At 36.7% G+C, this 27,661-nt stretch overlaps 1 protein-coding gene across 2 annotated transcripts in view; it reads right to left on the bottom strand.

Annotated features, from left to right (window-relative positions):
- Positions 1 to 27,661, bottom strand: part of PIK3C2A (phosphatidylinositol-4-phosphate 3-kinase catalytic subunit type 2 alpha) — a 104,146-nt gene that overhangs the window by 14,101 nt on the left and 62,384 nt on the right. For both annotated transcript variants that reach the window (XM_059069803.2, XM_059069804.2), the window contains exons 9-22: positions 25,180 to 25,323; positions 23,533 to 23,581; positions 23,242 to 23,452; positions 21,122 to 21,244; positions 19,638 to 19,805; positions 14,672 to 14,783; positions 14,148 to 14,293; positions 12,371 to 12,559; positions 11,814 to 11,907; positions 11,230 to 11,324; positions 10,697 to 10,877; positions 6,539 to 6,643; positions 2,988 to 3,080; positions 1,356 to 1,485 (exon numbers count right to left, since the gene is read on the bottom strand). In XM_059069803.2, coding sequence (XP_058925786.1) covers positions 1,356 to 1,485; positions 2,988 to 3,080; positions 6,539 to 6,643; positions 10,697 to 10,877; positions 11,230 to 11,324; positions 11,814 to 11,907; positions 12,371 to 12,559; positions 14,148 to 14,293; positions 14,672 to 14,783; positions 19,638 to 19,805; positions 21,122 to 21,244; positions 23,242 to 23,452; positions 23,533 to 23,581; positions 25,180 to 25,323 — 1,840 coding nt within the window. The remainder of the gene's footprint in view (positions 1 to 1,355; positions 1,486 to 2,987; positions 3,081 to 6,538; positions 6,644 to 10,696; positions 10,878 to 11,229; positions 11,325 to 11,813; positions 11,908 to 12,370; positions 12,560 to 14,147; positions 14,294 to 14,671; positions 14,784 to 19,637; positions 19,806 to 21,121; positions 21,245 to 23,241; positions 23,453 to 23,532; positions 23,582 to 25,179; positions 25,324 to 27,661) is intronic.

Here is a 27,661-nt window from a genome sequence, read left to right as displayed (position 1 = left end):
CGTTGCGGAGCACAGGCTCCGGACGCGCAGGCCTAGCAGCCATGGCTCACGGGCTTAGTTGCTCCGCGGCATGTGGGATCTTCCCGGACCAGGGCACGAACCCGTGACCCCTGCATCGGCAGGCGGATTCTCAACCACTGCGCCACCAGGGAAGCCCAGTATTTTTTATATATTTTAAAAATTAGTTTTATATATTTTAACAAATCAAGGAGATGCACTGTTATCAAAATAAAAGGTACAGACACAGAGACCTACTTTGAAGAAAGGACTGGAAATAACCAAGAAGGCCAAGCCCTCCAGGCCATCCCAAAAGAAAGCATGCAGGGTCAGGCTGTAATCCTAGTAGACTGGTCACACATGGCAGAGTGAACTCATTTGGATCCTTTATGTTGTTTTGGTTACATTATCTGGTTTATAGTTCACAGTGACATACTTTCTCAATGAATACCTGCACCTTGATTCTATGAGTATGTTTAATCAAATTTTTAATATACATACAAATTTCTAATTTCATTATCAAACATACACATGTAGAAATTACTGTGTACAAAACAGTGGATAAACGTTCATAAATATACAAAGTTCCCCTGAGGGAACTTAAAATTAATCCAGCAGAGAAGACGCAATGTCTGGTAAGTATTAAAGACAACTTTTGAGTCTAGAGAAGGGAGGATTACTATAGACTAAGGTGCTTGTTAAAAATTTCACAGAGGATATGAATGTGATTTTTCATTTGAAAAATAAGGACACAGTGAGATAACACGAGTGAAAAGCTTTAGCACAGGGCAAATCACAAAGTAAGCACTCAACCATTAGAAACAACATAAAAAAAAGAGGGAGTTGACTGCCTACAAAGTTACATAGAATTCCATAAGAAGAAAGAAGAGTTCAACTATATGAAATAAATATAGTGACAGAAAAAACTAATCCAGTGAAATGGTAGGCTCTTGTTGATGAATGAGGAATCTTGCTTAGTGATAAAGTGACTTCCATCTTATAAAACTTATTGTCATGCAAGCATTTACTAGGGCTACTCATTGAGTTACTATATAAAACCAGCAAGAATTCTTAAACTGATTTCCCTTTTTTTGGCCATACTGCGTGGCACGCGGAACTTCCCTGACGAGGGATGTATCCTATGCCCCCTGCAGTGGAAGCCTGGAATCTTAACCACTGCACCACCAGGGAAGTCCCTGACCTGATTTCATTTTGACAAGATAAAGTCTGCACATCCTTACCTATGAAAGGAAAGTGATAAGGCTGAGATCATAGTGTACCAGCACCAGGACCCTTAGAGCAGGTACACTCTGAGCTAAATTCAAGGAAAAAAAATAAAACATAGCTAACATATTTACCTCGATCTCTGCCAGTTGAGAGACATTTGAAAATTACCATCCTCAGATCTAGTCCTTCTTTAAGCCAGATCTTGTCCATAATCTTTATCATTTGTAAAGCTAACATATCTTGCCGAAGATCTTCACCAACCTTGAAGTCAAGGAAACAAAATGAAACTTGTACATTTCCAAAAGACTTAATAGATTACATATAATAAAAGGGAGGGATGTGGGGAGGAAGGAATAGTGAAAAGAGTAAAGAATAAGATGAACAGAACCACATTTTTATTCTTCTGCAGCATTCTAGAGAAATTTACTTAACCTCTTCATGTCTCAGTTTCGTCCTGATCTGTACACTTTAAAAGGTTGGGTTTTATGGTATGTGAATTATGTTCAATTTTTTAAAAGGGCAATATGGAAGATCTTTGTGTTAATCGAAATAGTTCATATCTTGACTGTATCAATGTCAACATCCTAACTGCAATATTGTAGAACAGTTTTGCAAGATGTTACCATTGGGGGAAACTGAGTAAAGAGTATACAGGATTTCTGTGTAATTTCTTAAAATGAACTACAGTGAACTGCAAACTTCAATCTACAATGATCTCAAATTAAAAGTTTACTTAAAAAAAAGTTAGCTCTCCCCAAATGAATTCTAACTGGATCACATCAAGTTTTCATTCTCTTTTTAAGTTGGATAAAATAAGTTTAAAACACAAAATGATTAATACTTTTTTTTTTTTTTTTTTTTTTTGGTGGTACACGGGCCTCTCACTGTTGTGGCCTCTCCCGTTGCAGAGCACAGGCTCCGGACACGCAGGCTCAGCGGCCACGGCTCACGGGCCCAACCGCGCCACGGCATGTGGGATCTTCCCGGACCGGGGCACGAACCCGTGTCCCCTGCATCGGCAGGCGGACTCGCAACCACTGCGCCACCAGGGAAGCCCAGATTAATACATTTTTGAGACTGGCCAAGAAAATTATGGAAAAAAAGAGGTGATTTGCCTTAACAAATATTACAACATATAAAATTACTGTATTCAAACAGATGATACTGCTTTAGGAAAAGGCAAATACATCAACAAAATAAAATGGAATCTAAAACCAAATCTGAGTATATGGGAACTTGCTATATACATATCAAAGGTGGTTCAAGAGAAGCTATCTTGATGAACCTCCACTAAACGAACTCACTGAATTAACTAAAACTCTCCATTCTTTCTTAAAAATAATACTAATTGTGATCACAACACACAAAACTTTGAATGGTAATAGATTACTCTAAAGTACTCTATTCCTGCTGCTTCCCACAGGTAAGTTATATGTTTCCAAAAAGAGTGCCCCTCTCATAGTTTTGCAATATTGCCCTGCACGTCTCTAGGGCATACCATTTCACCTCCAGGTGAAAGGCATTACCTAGAGCTATGATGTACTAACACTTAACTAGCATGGCTATATACAGCAGCTCTAGCCCAGAGTTGCATTTATTACCAAATCCATTTGGGAACAGTTTATCTCAGTAATAATTTTTCACACAGTTATTCAATTTAATTAAATTCTAAATAAACAAAATTGCTGTTGCAATTTTCAAAAAGGAACTTGAGAAAAGAATTTTTTAATTACCAAAAAACAAAATCACCTTTCTCTGCTCACCTTAAACATGACGTTAATTTCTTCCCCCATTGGATCAGCATTCACCATTGTGACTTTCAGGGGCACAGCATTAGAACTGAAGAAGGAACATGACTACAAATACAATATGTTAAGCATTAGAATGATAACACTGAAATAAAAACTTAAAAAATTTTTTTTTTTGTCCAAGACATTTCTCCTTTCACTTTTTCCTTTGAATTAGGGCAAATGAAATAGCACATGAACTGCTTCTTAGATTATCTGGCAGAGAAGAGGTATATAAAGACACTTTTTGAAACTTAAACTTAACACATTGTCTAAGCAGAGAAGCAATACCTTAAAAACTTGAGACAAAAACCATTAAAAGTTTGAAATATTATGACACTTTAAAAGTGTTATAATCCTTCAACAAAGCACAAAATTTTGTATATGCTTATCTTTCCTCTAAACCAGTATGATTTGGAATGAGATCTCTACTTCTGTTCATAGTACTAGTAAAATTAATAATTAGCCATGGGATCAAATAGTGACACTAAATTGAACAATTTCATTAGCAATGATCAAGTCTAATATTAAAATTAAACTGGCTAAAAAACTAATTTAAGAGATCAAGAGCAATTTAAAGGAAACAACAAACAAAATCCAAAGGGTAAATTATAACCCCCACCCCACCTCCAATGACATAATTATACAGCTCAAGCACCCACTCTTATATTGAGTTGGCCAAAAAGTTCCTTCGGTTTTTAAGTACAGATAAAAGACATTTTTCATTTTCACCAAGAACTTTTTGAACAACACATTCACCATTTTGTTCCACTACCTTCTGCCATTTTTCAGGCAACTATATAATTCCATCTTCCCAAAACTTTTTATCTTGAGCAAAGAACTGTTCCAGGTGCCTTTTTTTAATACAGTATTTTTTAATATAAATTTATTTTATTTTTGGCTGCATTGGGTATTCATTGCGGTGCACAGGCTTTCTCTACTTGCGGTGAGTGGGGGCTACTCTTCGTTGCGGTGCATGGGCTTCTCATTGCGGTGGCTTCTCTTGTTGCGGAGCACAGGCTCTAGGCACCGGCTTCAGTAGTTGTGGCACTTGGGCTCAGTAGTTGTGGATTGCGGGCTCTAGAGCACAGGCTCAGTAGTTGTAGCACATGGGCTTAGTTGCTCCGTGGCATGTGGGATCTTCGCAGACCAGGGCTCGAACCTGTATCCCCTGTATTGGCAGGCGGCTTCTAAACCACTGTGCTACCAGGGAAGCCCCCAGGTGCCTTTTACAGTCTTCCAGGGAATTAAAATTTTTTCCACTCAGAGAATTTTGTAAAGACTGAAATAAATGGAAATCCGAAGGTGCAATGTCTGGTGAATATGGCGGATGAATCAGAACTTCCCAGCCAAGCTGTAACAGTTTTTGCCTGGTCCTCAAAGAAACATGCGGTCTTGCATTATCCTGATGGAAGATTATGCATTTTCTGTTGACTAATTCCGGATGCTTTTCGTCGAGTACCACCTTCAGTTGGTCTAATTGGGAGTAGTACTTGTTGGAATTAATCGTTTTGTTTTCCAGAAGGAGCTCATAATAGAGGACTCCCTTCCAATCCCACCATACATACAACATCACCTTCTTTGGATGAAAACTGGCCCTTGGTGTGGTTTGTGGTGGTTCATTTCGCTTGCCCCACAATCTCTTCCATTTCACATTATTGTACAGTATCCACTTTTCATCTCCTGTCACAATTTGTTTTAAAAAAACAAACTGGGAAATGGGGATTGACATATATACACTAATATGTATAAAACAGATAATAAGAACCTACTGTATAAAAATTAATTTAATTTTTAAAAAAGTAAGTTACAAAATAGTTCATATAGTAAGGGCTTATTTTTATAAAAACATAGTTCATGTAAGTAGAAAAAGCCTGAAAGCATATAAACCAAAGTGTATCCAGTCATTTTATATGCATGGTGAGGTTATAAATTATTTTTTTGTCAGAAAAAAAAATGGAACATTTTCATTATGTTTAAGCAGAGAATCGCATGCGGAAATACAGTCAGGGATTTTTTTCGGACTTCCCTGGTGGCACAGTGGTTAAGAATCTGCCTGCCAATGCAGGGAACACGAGTTCGAACCCTGGTCCAGGAAGATTCCACATGCTGCGGAGCAACTAAGCCCGTGCACCACAACTACTGAGCCTGTGCTCTAGAGCCCACAAGCCACAACTACTGAGCCCGTGTGCCACAACTACTGAAGCCCATGTGCCTAGAGCCCGTGCTCTGCAACAAGAGAAGCCACTGCAACGAGAAGCCTGTGCACCACAATGAAGAGCAGCCCCTGCTCACCGCAACTAGAGAAAGCACAGGTGCAGCAACGAAGACCCAATGCAGCCAAAAATAAGTAAATAAATGCATCTATTTAAAAAAAGATGATTTTTTTCACCTAACTTAGGTGGAACCCAAACATCAAAGCGATGAACATAACCAGGCTGGTGCAAATGATTTTCAATGCTTGATTTGGATATTTTGAGTATGTCGGCTATCTCCCACGTGGTATAACATTGATTGTTCTCAATTAATGACTTGATTTGATCGCTATCGACTTCAACTGGTCTACCCAACCATGGAGCATCGTCCAGCGAGACTCTCTAGCACGAAACTTTGCAAACCACTTTTGACACGTTCTATCAGTCACAGCACCTTCTCCATACACCACATAAATCTCTTTTTGCATTTCAGTTGTGTTTTTACCTTTCTTGAAATAATAAAGCATAATATGCCAAAAATGTTGCTTTATTTCTTCCATCTTGAATATTAAAATGGCTACACAAAAATTCACCAATTTTGATGTTTTTTAAAAAATGCTCGCTGATATGACAGCTGTCACAGTACAGTCTAACAAAATTGTTTCACATGAAGTTAAAGACAACTAAGCGCTACTAGAGCCATCATACGGAAAAAAAACAAATGAACTTTTGGCCAACCCAGTATTTCAATGAAGAGTAGCCATATGTCAACTTAAAAAAACTAAATCTGAGACTCATTTATGGATAGCTGTACCTTAGACTTTCAAAATCACAGACTCTAATGGATGAATTAATTGGCTGCTTTTGCTGAACTCATGTTAGAGAAAAATTCACCATTTGTATTACTATTAGCCCAATTAAAAATATAGTTACTCAATTTTAATGATTACAACTACTTTTTGATGACTCTAAGAAGTGTTATAAACCTTGGAAGACTCCACCTGGCCATTCACAAGAGAGGAAAAAAACTGCCTACCTGTGACTGGGTACTTTTACCACTGGAATTACAACATATGCAGCTATTACACCATAGCAAAAAATAATTTATTTCAAGGCAGTAAATAATTTTACACTGCTTTTTCTTTCAGGAATGGTGATTAGATAAGAATATACTGAGATAAATATGGATCTTACACAAACATACATCAATAAGTACTTATAACCAACCTATGCAGATTTTATCTGCATTTGCCTTAAGCATACCTGCCCATTTGCCTTCTTCCTACACATTATTTGAAAATGTAATATGAACTTATAAGCATTGTATGTCACCTTAATATTTAATTCTTTTGCCACAAGACTTGGATTGAGAGGGAGACGGCATTTATTTCTTAGAAAAAAGGACTGTACTCGTTCCATACTCCTTTGGAGAACAACCTATGAAAAGAAACCGATACTGTAAGTACATAATGAAAATGAAGACCTATTTATAAGACAACAAAAATATAATATGGACCCAATTTTTTTTTTTTTTGCAGTACACGGGCCTCCCACTGCTGTGGCCTCCCCCGTGGCAGACAGAGCACAGGCTCCGGATGCACAGGCCCAGCGGCCATGGCTCACCGGCCCAGCCCCTCTGCGGCATGTGGAATCCTCCCGGACCGGAGCACGAACCCACATCCCCTCCATCGGCAGGCGGACCCCCAACCACTGCACCACCAGGGAAGCCCTGGACCCAATTTTTTTTTTTTTTTTTTTTTTTTTGCGGTACACGGGCCTCTCACTGTTGTGGCCTCTCCCATTGCGGAGCACAGGCTCCGGATGTGCAGGCTCAGCGGCCATGGCTCACGGGCCCAGCCACTCCCTGGCATGTGGGATCTTCCCGGACCGGGGCACGAACCCATGTCCCCTGCACTGGCAGGCGGACTCTCAACCACTGCGCCACCAGGGAAGCCCTGGACCCAATTTTTTAAATGCCCAATTGTCAAATGGTCAAAAAAGTTGTTGCTAAAGAGAGTTAATTTTTACTATAAAAATAAAAATTATAGCAAAGGCTATAAACAGGGGGGAATTACATATGGTCATATTTAACATATTAGTTAATACTTACTAACAAATAGAAATTAAGCAATAACAAGACGCCAATTTTTATCTAACAGACAAAAAATTTAAAATAACATCCAGTGCTGGCAACAAGGTGGGAAACAGATACTTTCATAATCTACTGGTAGGGAGGGAGGTGTATACTGGTAAATTTTGTTTTGTTATTGCAATCTAATATAAACTATTATAACTAAAAATATACATAGCTCTTGATTCAATTATTTCATCTTTAGGAATATCCTATGAAGAAATACTAGCACTAGTGGGAAGCAGCTACATAGCACATGGAGATCAGCACAGTGCTTTGTGACCACCTAGAAGGGTGGGATAGGGAGGGTGGGAGGGAGACGCAAGAGGGAGGGGATATGGGGATATATGTATATGTATAGCTGATTCACTTTGTTATACAGCAGAAACTAACACAACAGTGTAAAGCAATTATATTCCAATAAAGATGTTTTTTTAAAAAAGGAAAAAAAAAAGAAATACTAGCAAAGGGGCAAACACTTATATATTAAAATTCATCACAGAACTGTTTGGGAAAAGAAAAATGTATACACAACCTACATAGAGGTAATAATTCATAATTTATGCTAAGATACCTTGTAATACCACATACTCATTAAGAAACATGAAGTGTAACTATATGTACTTACATGAATTCTCCAACATAAAGTAAAAAAAAAAAAAAAAAAGGAATTTACAAAAAAAATCATTGCTGAAAGAAATTAAAGATCTAAATAAATGGAAAGATATCCCACGTTCATGAACTGTAAGACTTAATATAATTAAGACTGCAACATTTCCCAAATTGATCTACAGATTCAACAAAATCTTTATCAAAACTCCAACTGCCTTTATTGCAGAAATGGGCAGGCTGATACTAAAATTCACATAGAATTGTAAGGGACTTCCAAACAGCCAAAACAATCTTGAAAAAGTAAAAGGTGGAGGACTCAAACTCCTGATTTCAAAACCTACTACAAAGCTATAGTAATGAAAACAGTAATAGCATAAGGAGGGACATATAGATCAATGGAATAGAATTCAGAGTCCAGAAATAAACCCATATAACTATGGTCAACTGATTTTCAACTAGGGTGACAAGATCATTCAATAGGAAAGAATAGTCTCTTCAGCAAATGGTGCAGCAACAACTGGATAACCACATGTAAAAGAATGAAGTTGGATCCTTAGCTCATAGAATATTAAAAAAAAAAAAAAAACTCAAAATGGATCAAAGACTTTTTAAGAGTGAACCTATAAAACTCCTAGAAGAAAACACAGGTGTACCTCTTCATGACCTTCGATTTGACAACAAATTCTTGGATATGCTAGTAAAAGCACAAGCAACAACAACAAAAAAATAAGTTAGACCATAAAATGTAAAATTTTTGTGCATCAAAGGACATTATGAAGGAAATAGAAAGATGATACACAGGATGGGAGAAAATATTTGCAAACAGTACATCTGATAGGAGTCTAGTATCTAGAGTACATAAAGAACTCTAACAATTCAACGACAAAAAGACAAACCAATTAAACAGGACTTAGAAATTTTTCCAAAGAAGATATACAAATGGCCAACAAACACATGAAAATGTGCCCCTAATCATTAGTCATTAGGGAAATGCAAATCAAAACCATCATGAGATACCACTTCACATCCACTAGGATGACTACAGTTTAAAAAAATGGAAAATAACAAATTTTGGTGGGGATATGGAGAAACTGGAATCCTCATACATTACTAGTATTATACTGGCATTATAAAATGGTGCAGCTACTTTGGGTAACAGTTTCAAAAAACATAGAATTACTATATGATACACTAATTCTACTCCTAGGTAAAGTGAAAACAGATGTTCAAACCAAAACTTATACACAAATATTTATAGCAGCACTATTCATAATGGTCAAATAATAGAAACAAGCCCAATGTCCATCAACTGATGAATGGATAAACAAAATGTGGTATTATCTATACAATGGGACATTGTTCAGCCATAAATACACATGCTAGAATATGGATGAACCTTGAAAACATTAGGTTAAGTGAAAGAAATCAGACACAAAAGGGCACATGTTGCATGATTCCATTTATATGAAATGTCCAGAATAGGTAAGTCCATAGAGGTAGAAAGCAGATTAGTTCTCACCAGGACCTGGGAGGAGAGGGGAGTAAGAAGTAAAGGGTTAGTGGGTGCAGGCTTGCTTTCTGTTGTGATGAAAATGTTCTGGAATTAGACAGTGATGGTGGTTGCACAACACTGTGAATGTACTATCAATAACAGCCAATGGACTGTACACCTTCAAGTGGTTAAAATAATGAAGTCTAGTTATAAAATAACATGCGTTTCTATAAAAAAAATTTTAACTCCAAACATTTGTATATATACGTGTATATATGTGGAAAGTCATATAAAATGACCAAGCAGGACATAAAACAAACTGTGAACAAGATACCTACAGGGAGAAAATGAAACTGGAAAAGTCCTAATTTTTTTCTTTTCTTTTTTTTTGCGGTATGAGGGCCTCTCAGCCTGTGCTCTGTCCGTTGCAGACCACAGGCTCCGGACGCACAGGCTCAGCAGCCATGGCTCACGGGCCAAGCCGCTCCGCAGTATGTGGGATCCTCCTGGACCGGGGCACGAACCCGTGTACCCTGCATCGGCAGGCGGACTCTCAACCACTGCGCCACCAGGGAAGCCCAGTCCTAATTTTTTAATTCATAAACTTATTTATTTGGACTTCTTAAACATTAGCATCAATTCATACTTCTATTACCTTTACAATTACAAAAATGTTAAAAAGCAAAGTAATGAAAAAGAAACTCAAGAGAACAATTTTGATCAGAAAGGAATTAATAAGCATGGAAATGAAAGGGAACTGAGTTAGGATATAAAGTCTTTTCTGACAGGTTTTAAGCAACTTTTGAATTCAATCTGCCCAAAAGAGCATAGGTGTGTTAGAGTTCTACTGGATGTCTATTGAAAAAGAATAACAACCGGATTTCCCTGGTGGTGCACAGTGGTTAAGACTCCAGGCTCCCAATGCAGGGGGCCTGGGTTCAATCCCTGCTCAGGGAACTAGATCCCACACCCATACCGCAACTAAGAGTTCACATACTGCAACTAAGGAGCCCGTGTGCCGCAACTAAGGAGCTGGTGAGCTGCAACTAAGAAGCCAGCTTGCCATAACTAAGGAGCCCACGTGCCACAACTAAGGAGCCCATGAGCCACAACTAAGACCCGGCACAACCAACCAACCAACCAACCAAATAAATAAATAAATAAATATTTTTTTTAAAAAAAAGAATAACAACTTGTCAGCACTGTAAAGATCCTTTAACATCAAAATATTTATGTTCCCTCTATGGGTACATACCTGTCTGGCTGATCCACTAGCCTGCCTTACTTTTTCTGCTACTCCTCCTAAAAGCTGTACAAGTTTGGCCTGCTTCAGAAGTTCTTCTCTGAGTCCTTTTCCTCCTACTGAGAGGAGAGCACCCAAAACATGTTCATATCGGGCACCAAACTGTGCATCATGCAGGGCATCCTTGAGGAGCCTAATACAGCAAAATATTTATGTCAGCCACTTCTCAGAAATAGATTAATGTCTCTCAAAATCAATTTAACAAGTTTAATTTTTGGTATCCAGGAATTAATTTTAAGCTATATAAGCAAGTAAAAACTCAGTCATTATTATAGAGCTCTAACATGGCAAATAATTTTGCAACAGAGGGTTTTATTTTCTGGTTTTATTTCTAAAGACATAAAAATTTAGCTTCTTTATAATAATGACTTCAATGAAACAGCTGGTATCAACAGCAAATAGTCCGAGCATACAGTTTAGGCTTTGAGTGTCATCTCTGTAAATAAGAGACAGAAATAAAGTACTTAAGAAAATGTAAATCTTACCAATATAAATTGTGTGCTATCTGTATATTTCCCAATGCCCTGGCCAGAAGAAAGCGCACTAATGAACTGTTCAAGTAAATTTCATATTTCAAAGCCTATATGCAAAGAAAAATAAGAATCACTAGTGGTCAAACCCATACTACGTTGTTAGGATAAAATTATCAAAAGATAAACTATATAAATCAAGGATGAAAGATGATACTGATAAAAAAGAAACAGATGAATTAACTTAGGTGAAATTAATGAAATCAAGCAGAAAAGTACAGACCTGGGAATAACATTCATTAGCTATGTTTAAAAGGCCAATTAAAAAAAAAATCAAAGAAAAGTTCAAGTCTGGTTTGTTCTGAGAATTAAAACCTGAGAATTAAAAATCCAGGTACATATATATAGTTAGTATTCAAGTAGGGCAGCTGATAATAGTGGAAAAAAATTCACACTAAATCCAAATGCAATACACCTCAACATTCCCAAACAACAAAAGGACTTTTAATCAAAACAGAAAGGGAATCCCTTAGCAAGGTCCCTACTCCTACAAACTGGGGAGAGGGTAAGGAGGGTAGGTAACCTTGTAAAAAACTCACCTGCACAAACTGTGGAAGAAGATCTGTTAGCTCATCATCACTAATAGCCTCAATCCAGGTCACAGCTAGGGACCTAACTTCCTGATCAGCAAATCTAGAAGCATACCACAAAATCAAGATTTGACAGCGATTTCTTTCTAATGAAGCTGTTTTTCCTGAAAATACAATCTCAATCTATTCCTGACAAAGAATACTCAAATAGCTATTCAAAAGCAATGTGTTTCTTCTTTTTTTCTAGGAAGAAAATCTTATTGTCCTATACACAAATCCAATTTTGTGACTGTTTAGAAACCTTATGAAAATTAATTCCGGTCTACATCATAAAAATATAACAAAGTATTCAAAATTTACAACCTCTCTAGATTAGTTTTAAATGATATGATATCCCTTTTTAATAACTTCAACGCAAAAGATGTGTTTATAGAAATATGCATTTATACATTTATATTGAATCGAATTGCTTTCATGTTAAAACAAAGGGAACTAATCCTGCAACATAATATCTTACTGGAAAAACAATAAAACAGAGCAAATAAATTCAGCCACAGTTAACTTACTTTGAATCAAGAAGCTCCAACGCAGTCAGTGGGTGCAATGGAGGCCACTGCCGAAGCAATGAGTAAGTTTTGGCAAGATTAACCCATTTCCAGTTTGGGGCACTCGCTAGTACTTTAGGAAGACAATTTGGGTGTTTGAGGCAATAATAACGTTTCTCCCACAGAAAGGCTTTATCTTCTTTAGAAAGTCTGAATATGTAACAGAATTAAATCACTTCTCAGTGATATCATAATGACAGTTATAATCTCAATGATTAAAAATACAAAGAAGAAATTTATTCCTTTTAGGACAGCCACTTCTTGGTAGAATCATTAATACTAATTTGGAATAGAAAAACACAATGTACAGCAAACACCACTAATTTGCCCTAATTTGGGGGATGGAAAGAAATCATTCTGCCTTGGTAAAAGAGTCTTATTTAAGAAAAAGAAGGATAATTCAGCACAATAAAATGTATTGAGCTCTAACCAGATGCCAGGCACTGGAAATCAGAGTTGGATACGCAGAACCTACCCTAAGAGACAGCAAGGATTTCATCACTTTATAAAAGTAAAATCAAATGTCATGCCAAAAACAAATGCTATTACAAAATTTTAGAAGATGAATATACAGCTGATTTGAGGAATATTCAAAATAAAAAGAACTTGTCTTGGAAATTCTAATTTACTGTTAATGACAGATGTTTATGTGAATGAAATATTTCAGTATTTCACTACTCATCTATCTACCCTTGTGTATATAATCCATGCATTGAACTGAAATGTATTTATTTCATATGGAATACTAAAAAAAAATTCAAGTATTGCAAAAAGGTACACAATTAAGTTTCTCCTTCCAACTCCCCTCCCAGTGGCAACTGCCTAACCTCGTATATTCTTCCAGAGGTAGTATTCATGTAGTAGCATACACAAAGGTGTATGTAGATTCTTTTTTTCCTATATGTTAATGGTAACACACTATACACACTATCCTGCTTATTTTCTTCATTTACTATCTTACATATTAGTACATATAGCTATAACTTCATTCTTAATAGTTACATAGTACTGTTGGATAAATGTACCGTAATTTAACCCATTAATGAACATTCCCTATCAATTTTACAATAACCCAAATAAACACTGCAATGAATATGCTTGTCTCCACAAGCAAATATAAAAGGGTTTTCTCTAAAATACACTATAACTAATTGGAAGTGGAATTGTTAGGTCACAGACTATGGACACTGACCTTTATAGATTTTGCCAAATTGCTCTCCAAAAGCTTTTAGAATTCTGCCAACAGTATAATTCCCATTTTCTGTGTCCCATCAATAACTTATATAATGAGACATTTTAATTTTCAACAATCTGATGTGTGAAATGGTATCTTATATTAATTTACAATTCCTTGATTACTGAGAGGTTGAACATCTTTTTTCAGATGTTTAAAAGGTACTGTATTTCTTTTCTAAAGAATTACCTATTCATATGCTTGTCTACCACTGTGCTGTCCATTTTTCTACTTATATGAAAAGGTCCTTCATATATTAAGGACATAGATTATAGTTCCCAATCTATTGTTTGCCTTTTGATTATGTAAAAAAATTGACCTGTACAAATTTCTAAATTTTATGTAGTCATATAGTCTTTTTATACAATTAAAAACAGAAAAAAAAAACTTTCCATATCAGGAACATTGCTAAACCATGAACTAAATCAGGGCATTTAATAAACCATTAACTTGAACTTTACATTGTAAGAGATACCCAGGCAAAACAGAATCAAAGGAGTGTACCCAAGTGATGAGTCTCTGTGAAGAATATCAAGAAGTTTCCCTTTTACATCATTCTCCAATGTTTCTAAGTTGTGTTGCTGTATAATGCTTCTGTCAACTTGAGGAGTGGTATAAATGATATCAAATGTAGGAGAAGGAAAATCAACCTTAAAAATTAACAGAAGTTGATTAAATTATAGCTGAAAAGTCCACATATTTGCTACATTAACTTGTTTCTGATTATTCTTAGCCATCAGGGTGATAATATCAAATATTAAATTAATGCTTCTGTCCTTTTATTAGAAGTGATTACCATTACTGGTAATTCTCAATAGCACATGTACTACTTGGGATTGGTATAAGTGCATCTTTTACTGTTTCGCAGAAATAGGAAACAGTTTATAAACATTTAAATTAAATATAGATCCTAAGATCGAAACAAGATCAATTAGCCTTCTTTAGTAACAACCCAGATCATGGTACACATATACTTTTCATAAAGAATTCAAATTTGAACCTTTCCACGTGTCAGGAAGTATCATTACCTGTAACACTATTCTTTCCATCACATATCCTTTTTTGGGGACTGTTCCAGGAACAGGATTTGTATGTGATGAAGTCCAAAGATACAGAAGTTTAGTTCCACATGTTAAAAACCTTCATGAATGTAAACAGAAGAATACTGTGGATTTCATTTTAAAAATTACTTCAAAACTCACAACACATGGTAATGAATTTGAAATGTTAATAATCAATTATTTATTAAGCATCCTCTATATAAAAAGAACATATCAGAAGGAGTCATTCTCCATAGTGTACTTTCATTTCAGTATTTAGGTACTGAAGTATGGGAGTTGGGACAAAAGGAGGGAAGATGAAGCAACATTATCTTGGGAGAATCAGGGCTCAGGATAGAAGACAAGATGGGTAAAGTCTCAGAGTCACCTGTCCCCAAAACAACTTCTATAAATAGGAAGGTGAAGGATAGTCTTTGAAGATCATCTACAGAGGAACACATCTCAAGATGGTGGTTTGGATTTCATAACGGCTCCTTGACTTTTACCATAAGAACAAAAACACATGCCAAGAAAACCAGTATCTACTTTGTGCCAAAGCACTAATCATTTGAGATGAGAAGTTTTATCTGTTTGTGACAGGGGTCAGCAAATTTTTCTGTAAAGTGCCAGAGAGCAAATATTTGGGGCTTTCTGGGCTATACAATCTCTGTCAAAGACTCAACTCTGCTAGTATAGTGCCAAAGCAGCCATGAGCAATACATTTCAAAACATGTGTGCTGTGTTCTAACAAAACTGTACTTACAAAAAACAGGCAGTGGTCCGGAGTATGCTGACCCTTGTCCTAGACTACCAATTTATTGTCTACTGAAATTAAAAACATTTACCAATCAAGATATTGATATATCTTTACACAGAAGAAATTTCTGAAAAATAACATGAGACATAAAAGCAGGAAACTATAAACTTCATCAAACTTTGCTCATTTTATTCAAACAGCAAATATCCTTTCCAAAACTAGACTCCGGTCTTAATGTTTTCTCTAGCAGGTTAACAGCCTTTGAATCTTTGACACAGGAATTCCCTGGCAGTCCAGTGGTTAGGACTCCGTGCTTCCACTGCAGGGGGCCTGGGTTCAATCTCAGGGAACTGAGATCCTGCAAGCTGTGTGAGGCGGCCAAAAAAAAAAAATCTTTGACACATATATTCTGTCTATTTTAGAACCATCCTCACCCCTCAACTAGATTATTTGAAGGCAAATTCTGATATTATTTTATCTGCAAATACTTTTATGTATCTCTAAATGATAAACACTTTAATTTAAACATAATTGCAACAGGGACTTCCCTGGTAGCCCAGTGGCTAAGACTCCACACTCCCAATGCAGGGGTCCCAGGTTCAATCCCTGGTCAGGGTACTAGATCCCACATGCCACAACTAAGAGTTCACATGCTGCAACTAAAGATCCTGCATGCCGCAACTAAAAGATACTGCGTGCCACAACTAAGACCCGGCGCAGCCAAATAAATATTTAAACATAATTACAACAAAATAATTAAAAATAATTACTCAAAATTAGTAGCTATCTAGTCAGAACTCAAATTTCTCTGATTGTCTCTAAAAAAAAATTTTTAACAGATGGTTTGTTTGAATAAGGATACAAGCAAGATCCAACACGTGCATTGGTTGATATGTCTTTTAAAGTATCTTTTAAATCAAGGGTCAACAAACTCCAGACTGTCACCTTGTTTTGTAAATAAACTTTTATTAAAATAAAGCCACACTCATTCATTTACATATTGCCTGTCTATCACTGCTTTTGCCTTTGCTTTTACATTTGTGACAGAGACTACATGACCTACAAAGCCTCAACTACTTCTATCTGGTCCACTTAACAGAAAGTTTGCCAACTCTTGTTTTAATCCATACATTATTCTTTTTTATCCCCCGTTATTTGTTGAAGAATCCAGGTCTTCCGTTCTGAGAATTTTCTACATCCTGGATCTTACTGAGTGCATTCCTCTGGTATCATTTAGCATGTCCCTTTATCTCCTATATTTTCTGTAATAGTTAGATCTAAAGGTTTGATCTGATTCAGGGTTGGTTATGTGGCAAGAATACTTAATACATTGTAGGTGGTATTGTATACCACTAGTTCCTGATGTATCAAATAAAGAAGCACACATTGGTATATCTCTCCTTCTGTGATGTGAAGATAATCGGTTTGTTCAAGTGCTATCAGTCTAAATCATCCATTATAAAGTTCCAGAAAACTTAATCACAATGGTTTTTTTTTAAACATCTTTATTGGAGTATAACTATTTTACAATGGTGTGTTAGTTTCTGCTTTACAACAAAGTGAATCAGTTATACATATACATATGTTCCCATATCTCTTCCCTCTTGCGTCTCCCTCCCTCCCACCCTCCCAATCACAATGGTTTTAAACAAGCATTAATAAACCACTGCTTAAATCAATGTCAACCAAGAATGCTTTTGACCCCAGTGGATATTTGGCAATGTCTGGAGACTATTTTGTTGGCAACTAGGGGGTACTACTGGCATTTAGTGGGCAGAAGCCAAGGATGCTGCCAAACATCCCACAGTGTACAGGACAGTCTCCCACAGCAAAGAATTACCTGGCCCAAAATGTCAACAGTGCCAAGACTGAGATTTCCTGGCCTAAATCTAATATTTCAGTAGGGGCTGCAAAACTGTGATATTCTGTCATTCCTTCTGCATCTATTAGCTGGAATTTTTCTGTAAAAAACCTTTCCACATCAATTATTTGGTAATCCTGAGACACAACTATAAAGGAACAGCAGCTTAAATGCTTGATTCAGTTTATATAAAAATGAGTTAAGAACTCATTTATCATTGAGGTTGACTGAAATGCCTGTAAATCATTTGAGAAGCCCGTGCACCGTAACGAAGAGCAGCTCCCGCTCATCGCAACTAGAGAAAGCCCATGAGCAGCAACAAAGACCCAATGCAGCCATAAATAAATAAATAAATTTATAGGGGGGGAAAAAAAAGACAATTGAGAATGCAATTCTCCTTTATGTGGCCAATATTCTGTTTTAGAGTAGTCATGGATTATATTTAGCAAAGGGTCCTAAATATACATCATTAATAGCAATTTCTTTTTTTTTAATTTTTTTATTTTTTGGTTGTGTTGGGTCTTGGTTGCAGTGTGTGGGCTTCCTCTAGTTGAGGGGAGCAGGGGCTACTCTTCGTTGCGGTACGTGGACTTTCTCATTGCAGTGGCTTCTCTTGTTGTGAAACACGGGCTCTAGGCACACGGGCTTCAGTAGTTGTGGCATGTGGGCTAAGTAGTTGTGGCTCGCAGGCTCTAGAGCACAGGCTCAGTAGTTGTGGCGCATGGGCTTAGCTGCTCTGTGGCATGTGGGATCTTCCCAGACCAGGGCTCGAACCCAGGTCCCCTGCATTGGCAGGTGGATTCTTAACCACTGTTCCACCAGGGAAGTCCTAATAGCAATTTCTTCAACTGCTTTTATCTAGCCTTTGACAGTTCAGAATTATGTCAGGTGTCAATAAAATTTGAGCCTAACAAAAGTTATAGAATAAAAAAATCTTAAACTGCCTCCTCACATATAGGGGGAGTGACTATAAGAAAAGAAAAATGTGTGAATAAATGCTAGATTTAAGTACACGAGAAAAGAATATTTCAAAAACAAAACTTATGAAGTCAGTGTTTCAAACACCACATGATTTTTAAAACGATTACTGGAAATTCAAACTGTGTTTGTCATTTAAGAGGAAAAAGGAAGTAGAACTAGATTAGCAGAATTTTTTAATTCTTATTTTTTAATTGTTTTATTGTAGGTTAAATAGATCAGTTATTAAGTCATTTCCCCAAAGCCGTCCCATGGGACACAATGTTTTAAAAGATGTATTCTAGAACAAAAAAAGTACCATGGTATCAAATAAGTCTGAGAATGGTAATACAGGATAATGTTAAGAACACAGACCCTGGGGCCAAACTGCCTATATTCAAATCCCACTTCTGCCACTTACTAGCTAAGCACCCAAGGGCAAGGAACTTTGATTCTCCCCTCTGTAAAAAGGGATAATAATAATACCTACCTTCATAGGGTTGTTGTGAGGTATATAAGGCTATGTATACAGCACTCAGACTAATACCCAGCATACAATAAATGCTATGTATTTGTAATTACAGTAATATTATTATTAAACACAGTAGGCGTCTTGACTGCAGAACTTTAGAGATACTTTAATATGCTAATGTCCACTATCATGCTCCATAATGTTATCATGTGCTATATCAAACATTCCAAACTTATTCAATTAAAATTTTTTTTCACTTAGGAAAATGCTTGATGGTCTCATGGAGCATATTATTACTTAAAACATAATCAAAATAGTCAGCTGAAAGGCCAGCTACATTATCCCAATGGCTATCAGTAGACACAAAGCTCAAAAGGAATTCCTTTAACCCTAAGGATCAATAAATTTTGCATACATGTGGGACTTTTGAATATTAAAGGCCAGGGGTCCATAGCAGTAAGGGTAGGTCAGTCAGGTAAAGGGAATAATATGCAGTTGTAGACTCTCTTAAACTGGAGAAGGATGGGGAAGAGATGAGAAGAGGGAAAGTGGAGTTTGTGGTTTTTTTTAAATATATCAAAGGAACTTGTAAGACCATGAGTATTATGTCATAACATAATGCTTTCCATAAATTACAATTAAAGAATGAATTGGCTGCTGCTTTTCTTCTGGAATAGTGAGTGGCAAACAATCCTTTGAATACCCATATAGATATGTTCAAACTGTAGCAGTACAACTTTGGTTTCCTCTGTGTCTCTGAAATGACCTCCCTTTGATCATATCGGAAAAAATGAGGCAACTCATTATCTCATCACGTACATCACTGTTCCCCACTCCACTCTCTCGCCAATTCTGATGCTGCAGGTGTGTCCACAGTAACTCACCATTACAACTCAGTAACACTTACCGTTTAAAGTCAAAAAGCGGTAACGAAACTTTGCCCAAAGCTTCTGGCCCCTTTCTCTGCTTATTAGAATCAGGGGAACTTCCACTGCTCTGATTTAAAATTCCAAAAAGAGTAAGGTGAAGAAGTGATTCTAATGGCAATTGTGATATCTGGATGGGAAAAATGATTCTATGGGGGGAAAATGTATTAATAGAAAAAACAAATTAGATTGAATATGTAGTTTAATGCTTTAACGAGACTGACAATCTTAAGTATTTTATTTGACTCATCAAATAATCTTTAATCCTGAGTAAACTTTACTTAAGCAGTAAGCTTCGCTAACAAATACTATAAAAATCTTAAATAAATTTCATTAAAATTTCAAACACATAACATTTCTCTCTTCAAAAATTTGTTAATGCTTTTACTTAAGATTGGCAATGTCAATTTCTAGGCAAAATAATAATCATTTTTATTTCCTTTAGGAAAAGCTAGATGAACATTTGAGTATTTCTGATTCGAGATTTATGTGTGCACATACATACACAGACAGACATATATGTTTACCAGTGTTTTGGGTTTTTTTTAATCTGAAAGGACACATAAGGCCAACAGTGGTCACTCTGAGGAGCGATGAGATGGTTAAGAGTTGAAAGTAAAGTGACACTTTTCACCCCACATGCATTTTTGTATTATTTGATTGCTTTGACAGACATGTGCTATTTTTATAATTAAAAAAATAAAAGAAAAATAGGAAACCATTAAATAAATGCAGAATAAAAAGTAAAAAGTTCTGCAATTGCCTCCTTGTCTAAATAATGAAAGCATTCTCTTAGTTTGAAGACAAAAATTTTTTAATATTAATAGTACAAAATATCATCTTGTGCATGGATTTAAGATAATTTTTAAAATCTATTAACGAAGAACTAGGCTTCCTATATACAGTGTTACAGAATAAATACTGAACTAAAGCAATGTTATAAAAAACCATCTTTGTAGAATTACACGTAACTTTAACTTGACAAAGCCTAGGAAGAATTGATGGCACCTTCTGCAATTTAACAATATGAAGATTAAAAGAATATTTCAGATTTTTAAATGAGAATTTCAGTCCATTCTATAGAATTGTATCTAGAAGAGACTTTAAGATATCAGTAAGAATTTAATGAATTTTTTTTTTTTTTTTTTTTTTTTTTGCGGTACACAGGCCTCTCACTGTTGTGGCCTCTCCCGTTGCAGAGCACAGGCTCCGGACGCACAGGCTCAGCGGCCATGGCTCACAGGCCTAGCCGCTCCACGGCATGGGGGATCCTCCCGGACCGGGGCATGAACCCATGTCCCCTGCATCAGGAGGTGGACTCTCAACCACTGCGCCACCAGGGAAGCCCAAGAATTTAATGAATTTTAATGGAACTTGTAATTAAAAATGAAAGCTGTATGCATAAATGGATAAAAGTAAAGAACACGGCATACTGAAAGAAGAAAAAGCCAGAAATTTCACTTACAGTTCATCCCATTTAATAAGATAGAAGAAATTCTTATAAGTGCCAACCTTCTTTGATTGAATAGGTTTAAAAAGATCCTTTCCATTGTAAGTCAGGGAACATATCAAGAAGTATTTTTCATAACTGAGAAAAGAAGAGATTAATTTAATTTTTATTTGATAATACAAATTAGTTAACTAATCAAATATGTATCATTAGCCATTCTTACCTAAAAGTGACTATTATCTGAAATAATTTGGTTACCATTCACTTGAATTTATGTAAAAACATCTAAAATTTAACTATTGCAAATCCTACAAAAATAGAGGCATAGCAAAGGGAATACCGAAGGGAACATATATTGCTAGGTGCCAGTCTAAAGGAGCCATATTGATACCAGCTGGAGAATTTATCTCAATTTTGTGCTCAGTTAGTTACTAGCTTTAGATTTTAGTTAAATGACACTGAATAATTCTTCATTTCTAGGTAAATTCTAGGAAGTAGTAGTACAAACATTTATCTCCCCTAGGTGCTATTTTCCTTTGCTAAGCCACTGAAATAGAGTCAGTTTAGCATATTAATGGTGCATGGGCCTGACTTGCACTGAGCCAGTCTTCCTAATCTATTAGGAGGCTTCCATCCATGGGAACAGATGCTATTGTATTCTTTCACTGGACAGCAATGATTTAGCCCCTAACTGCTACAAGTACAGAGCAGGGTAATACAGTCAGGCAATCTTGTAGGGCAGGAGTTTTAGGTTCAGTAAAATTGTATTCTACTAGTACTCTAACTTACTGCTAGGCTTACCCACTAACCATTTTGTTCATACAATCTGTTAATCATTCGAAATATATTTCAAATCTAATCTCACTGGTTCACATAGCTAACTATTTAATTGCTGTTCTCAACCTTCTCCTTTTTTTTTTTTTTTTTGGCCACGCCGCTCAGCTTGCATGATCTTAGTTCCCCAACAAGGAACTGAACCCATACCCTGGGCAGTGCAAGCACGGAATCCTAACCAGTGGAACCACCAGGGAATTCCCTCAACCTCTTTTAAAATCAGCATTGTATTGGGAGTTCCCTGGTGGGCTAGTGGTTAGGATTCCAAGCTTTCATTGCTGTGGCCCAGGTTCAATCCCTGGTGAGGGAACTGAGGTCCCACAAGCTGTGCAGTGTGGCAAAAAAAAAAAATCAGCATTGTATTAACTTTCTTTCCATCTTAATTATCACTGCGTTGTTTTCTACTGAGTATTTGTTCTGCTCATTAGTGTCCCTAAATTTATTTGTGTGTATACATGTTTTTGTATGGAGGATGTGGAGGGTATTATCCCTGTAACTATTTAAAAGAATGAAATACCTTTAGACATCAATAGTACCTATTTAAATGCAAGTTCCAAGAGGGCAAAGATTTTTTGCTGCCTTATTTACTTCTGAATCCTTAGTACTAAGAAAACTTCCCCCAGATGGTGCTCAGTAAATATTTACTGAATGAATTAATATACCACTTTCAAGTCATTATATTATATATTATCTAAGGCTCAGTTTATGTTCTAAAGCAGAATTTATGTTTGGTATCTGTAACTAGGCTTTATTTTATAGCTATTTTATATATTTATAGGTATTATAAAACAATTTCATTAAAAATATTCAATTTGGGCTTTTCAGTTTATACTAGTCTTTTCCAAATAAGTTGAAGGTGGCAAACGTTTTGGCACTGACAAAAATATCAAAAAGGAAAAACCCATATTAAAAATTCAATAGAAGAAATATGCTCCTGCATACTTCAAAGTCTAGCAAAGAGTAAATTGTAAACTACTAAAGAGGGGACAAAAAAAATGTGCTACAGTCCCATTACCCTGGTTCTAAATGAAAGGCAGAAATAGCAGTCATAAATTGACTAATTTATTAACTAGCATTTGTCCTTGTAAGTTTAAACATATTTTCCTGCCTTTTCTGTATGTAGTAGGGGTGATATTTTTTATTGGAACAGTATCAAACATCTCTGTAATTTTTAGGAAAACCACAAAGGCATCTAGTGGATCACGTATCATCCATTTAAATGCCAAGGTAACAGTGGATGCTGACATTTTTCAAGATTAGATTAGAAAGCTATACATATCTTCTCTTAAATAGTTACTTACTTTGATACCCAGTTACTTGAAATTCCATGTGCAGCAAAAATTGTAAACTGGAGCTGTTCCGTTGTGGTCCATGCTTCCTTGATGTTCCTGTTACTGTGGGCACAGTCTACAGAACCCCTACCAGAATTTGCATGGAGTCTGAGAAGATCATAAACTGCTGCAGTTAACTGGTCCATGCTTACTTGAACAGGATTTTCAGGATTCAGTGAACCTAGGTTTAAAGAAATTGTTAATATAATTCTCTGAAAAAGCAACAATTACTCCTAAAATTTAAGGAACTTCAATACATACCTCTAGTTGAACTCTTGCTAGTGTCTCCTCCTCCAGACAGTGAAGTCACCTGCTTACATACATACAAATTGGTGAGAGAATCGCCCATGATGTAATATAAAATGTTTACCTTTTATTTCAATATATTTATTAAATTCTATATCAAAGAAATCCTTCATAGGAGAAACTTCCCAAGTGTCCCCAGAATAAAACAATAAAAAAAGACTGCAAAAAGAAAATGAACATCCCAAACCAAATACAGAAATGATCTTTAATATGAAGAAAATGCATTACCTGCTCTACTATTAGCATGATAAGCATATCCTTAAAGAAACTAAACTCTACTTATTACCATTCAGTGTCTCAAAAACAGCTCTTATAATTATTTGAATTGAGCTCTCCTACTCTCTGCTCCTTTATCCAGCAAGTGAATATAATGAATAGAAGCCTCACACAACATTAGGACCATGGCAGTTTATCACCTCCAAGTGATTTCAAACACATTTTTTAATTTATAAAAACAAGTACATAATAAGAAAGGAAAAATCAAACAAACAAAACACGAGAGACCCAAATTTCTATATACCATAAGAATAGGCTCTCTGTGAGAATGAATGGATTAAGCTAGCTCCTAAACATTTGTTGAGGAACATGCCATCAATATAACTTTTCCTTTCTTTAAATTTATCATGTCTTGTGATCCTTCTCTCATCCTTCCAATCAAAGCTATGAACATCCCTCTGAAAATAGTTAATTAAATACCCGTGGAATCATCATGGGGAGAACTTTTACTAAATACAACAGTATGATGTCAAGTGAGGGCTCCTAACCTGGTTGCCTCTGAGGCAATTTAAGTCACTATTACTGAGGCTCCTAGGTCTTTCCAATAGGAAGAAGGTATAGTCCAAAGTAGAACTTCCCCATTGACAATCATGAACACTTCCATCCAGAGGGAGGGAAATGTTAGCTATTACTATCCAGGTCCTTCAAGCATAGTATATTACCTTAAAACCACAAACCAACTCATTTTTGCCAGTTACTCCTCTACACACAAAAAGTTCAGTTGGGCATCCACCTATTCAGTGTCAACTCTCACAAAGTTTTTCAAGGCAGTCCATCTCCTCTTAGGAATTCCCCACCTTACCAAGTAAGTGACCGAATCGGCTCAAAAGTAAAAGCCAAAGTTAAAATGGTAACACTTGGGCTTCCCTGATTGCGCAGTGGTTAAGAATCTGCCTGCCAATGCAGGAGACATGGGTTCAAGCCCTGGTCCGGTTAGATCCCACATGCCGCTGAGCAACTAAGCCCATGCGCCATAACTACTGAGCCTGTGCTCTAGAGCCCACGAGCCACAACTATTGAAGCCTGCGCGCCTAGAGCATGTGCTCTGCAACAAAAGAAGCCGCCACAATGAGAAGCCTGCGCACCACAATGAAGAGTAGCCCCTGCTCGCTGCAACTAGAGAAAGTCCGCGCACAGCAAGGAAGACCCGACGCAGCCAATACATATATACATACATAAATAAAATTTATTTTACAAAAAACAAAACAAAAAAAAACGGTAACACTTTGTCTAGCAGTAGCAAAAATCTCCCAGTTTAAGTGACAGATGCTCACTTAAGTACATATTTGCGCGTGATAAAATGCTAATTACTAAAAAAATACTCACATCAGCACTTTTACTCCTTGGAAGATTAACTGCTCTCTTCAGCTTCTTTACCGATTCTGTAATGGCAAGAGTCTCCACACCATCTAAAGCACTGCAGATTTTTCTTACAGCTTTAATTACTTGATCAACCACTCTATGCTGGTTCTTTAAAAATAAAAAGTAAAATAAACATAAGCATGTGAAATTTAAAGGATCTATTTCAGAGATGAAGTAAAAAACAAGACATTTTAGATGTGCCTAAGAACAGATATCCTTTACTCTTTTGTGATGAAAAAGAAAAGAAACAAGATAGCTTTTCAATTACATAATTTACTTTGAAATAGGAAAAAAGCAGGCCTGGTTAATTTTCACTTTGCCTGTACAATTATTCATATGCAAATGCCTTTAATTTCTTATTAGAATCAGAAGCAAAAGCAATAAATCACTAACAAATTATGAAATCACTTTAAAAAGCTAGAGTTCTTTTTAATTTTCATTTGGGAATATTAAAAACATCAACACTTTCTCGCTCTCCTGCAAAACTTTGGTATCAAAACCCAGGTTGTTCAGAGACTGGTCACTGGTCACAAATTAATAACACTGGGCAACAGTTACTAAAAGTGAGTCAACTTTTCAGCATCATTTGCATCTATACAACCATCACTTTCTAAGTCCTGTCTGATGAAAAAACTTCAGTGAGGACAATCCCTCCTTACTATTCAACCACAGCTCATTTCACCATGATTCATAAGTATACATGTACAAATACATTATAAAATAATTTACCTGATGAGGATGATTCAAAAATCCTTCTCCACTCCCCCATCACCGTTTTAAAGTACATATCTCATTAAGAAACAAAAACATTCTTATATAATGAATTAATTCATCAAATATTTACACCAAACTTAAATGCCAAGTACTGTTAGAATGGGCTGAAACTCAGTACTGTACCATCCCTTAAACATTTAAAATTTTCCACCTTTGAGGCTTGGCTACCATAAACCAAATGTTCTCTTCATCTTCACGCGTAAATGAAACCACCTCATTTTCTCAAATACCCAATTACCTTGCAGTCCTTAGATCCCAAAGGTCCCAATTTTTGCTTACTTGACTTGTATTTCTTATTTTTGCTCTTCCACCTTCATGCAAAAACCTTTCCAGTTTTGAGGCTCATGCCATTCTCCTATACTATTCTCCATCATTTTTTATGTGCCAGTTATCAATTTATTGTCTACCAGTTCCAAATCCACCCTTCTTTGCTCTACTTTGTGATACTAGAACTTGACCTTACAAACATTTCTCCATTGCCAGCTAGCATAATGTTCGGTTTTGTCAATAGAGGGCACTGAAAGGACATTCAAAGGCAATAACAGCAGGAAGGTACTTCTCATCAGGGTTCCAGTCCTCTATTTTTAAAGTCAGTATGGAAGCCCAGTGGTCCTCAACAACCTGCTCCAGCTGTACCCTCAAGCCATGCTCCTCCAATCTGACAGCTCTACCAAACTCCTTTGCCATAGGTAACCTGTGTGTTCCTGTGATAGCCATACCCTCTTCAAAGAGGCCAAATTTCAGCCTAGGGCTGAGTGAGGGGCTCCATCATAAGTCCTCAAAGTTCCTTCACTATCCACATTGCTCCTCAACGTAGAATTGATAATTGCGCTTCTTTGCACCTGTTACTTCTGGACCCCTCAGAGCAAGGCTGGCACTTTTTAAAGGCCTGTCGGCAAATGTTTTAGGCTTTGTGGGTCAAACAGTGTGTCACAATTCAACTCTGCATGAAAACAGACACAGATAACATAAATGAATGAGTAAGGCTGTGTTCCAATAAAACTATTTACAAAAACGGGCCAGATTTGTCATGTGAGCCATAATGTGCCAACTCCTGCTTTAGTCCTCTTTTACCCCTTATAGTAATTAATTACCTTTTACTAATTAACAATTCTTTAAATTTCCCTGTTCAAAAAACTACTATAGTTTCTGTTGCCTGACTTGGCCCCTGACTGACTGATCTGCTTTGCCACTGACATGTGGTCACTTCCCCTACTACATGCCTTATTTTTGCTCTGGACGTTTATCTCTATATTCTATAAGAAGCCTCAGTTACATAAATGTCCATGTGGGGCTTCCCTGGTGGTGCAGTAGCTGGGAGTCTGCCTGCCAATGCAGGGGACATGGGTTTGGGCCCTGGTCTGGGAAGATCCCACATGCCATGGAGCAACTAAGCTGTAAGCCACAACTACTGAGCCCTCGTGCCACAACTACTAAAGCCCACACGCCTGGAGCCCATGCTCTGCAACAGGAGAGGCCACTGCTGTGAGAGGCCCGTGCACAGCAATGAAGAGTGGCGCCCTGCTCACCGCAACTAGAGAGGGCCCACGCGCAGCAACGAAGACCCAACACAGCCAAAAAAAACTGTCCAGGTGGAAAATTCACAGCATCTTCAACACTAATTGAACCCTATCAGAACCTTAACCACAATATCATATTCTGATCACAATCT

Source organism: Kogia breviceps, chromosome 7, assembly GCF_026419965.1.
Source record: "Kogia breviceps isolate mKogBre1 chromosome 7, mKogBre1 haplotype 1, whole genome shotgun sequence".
Lineage (NCBI taxonomy): Eukaryota > Metazoa > Chordata > Mammalia > Artiodactyla > Physeteridae > Kogia > Kogia breviceps.
Note: the sequence above shows the minus strand (reverse complement) of the source record. Positions and strands in the feature narration are given on the sequence as shown.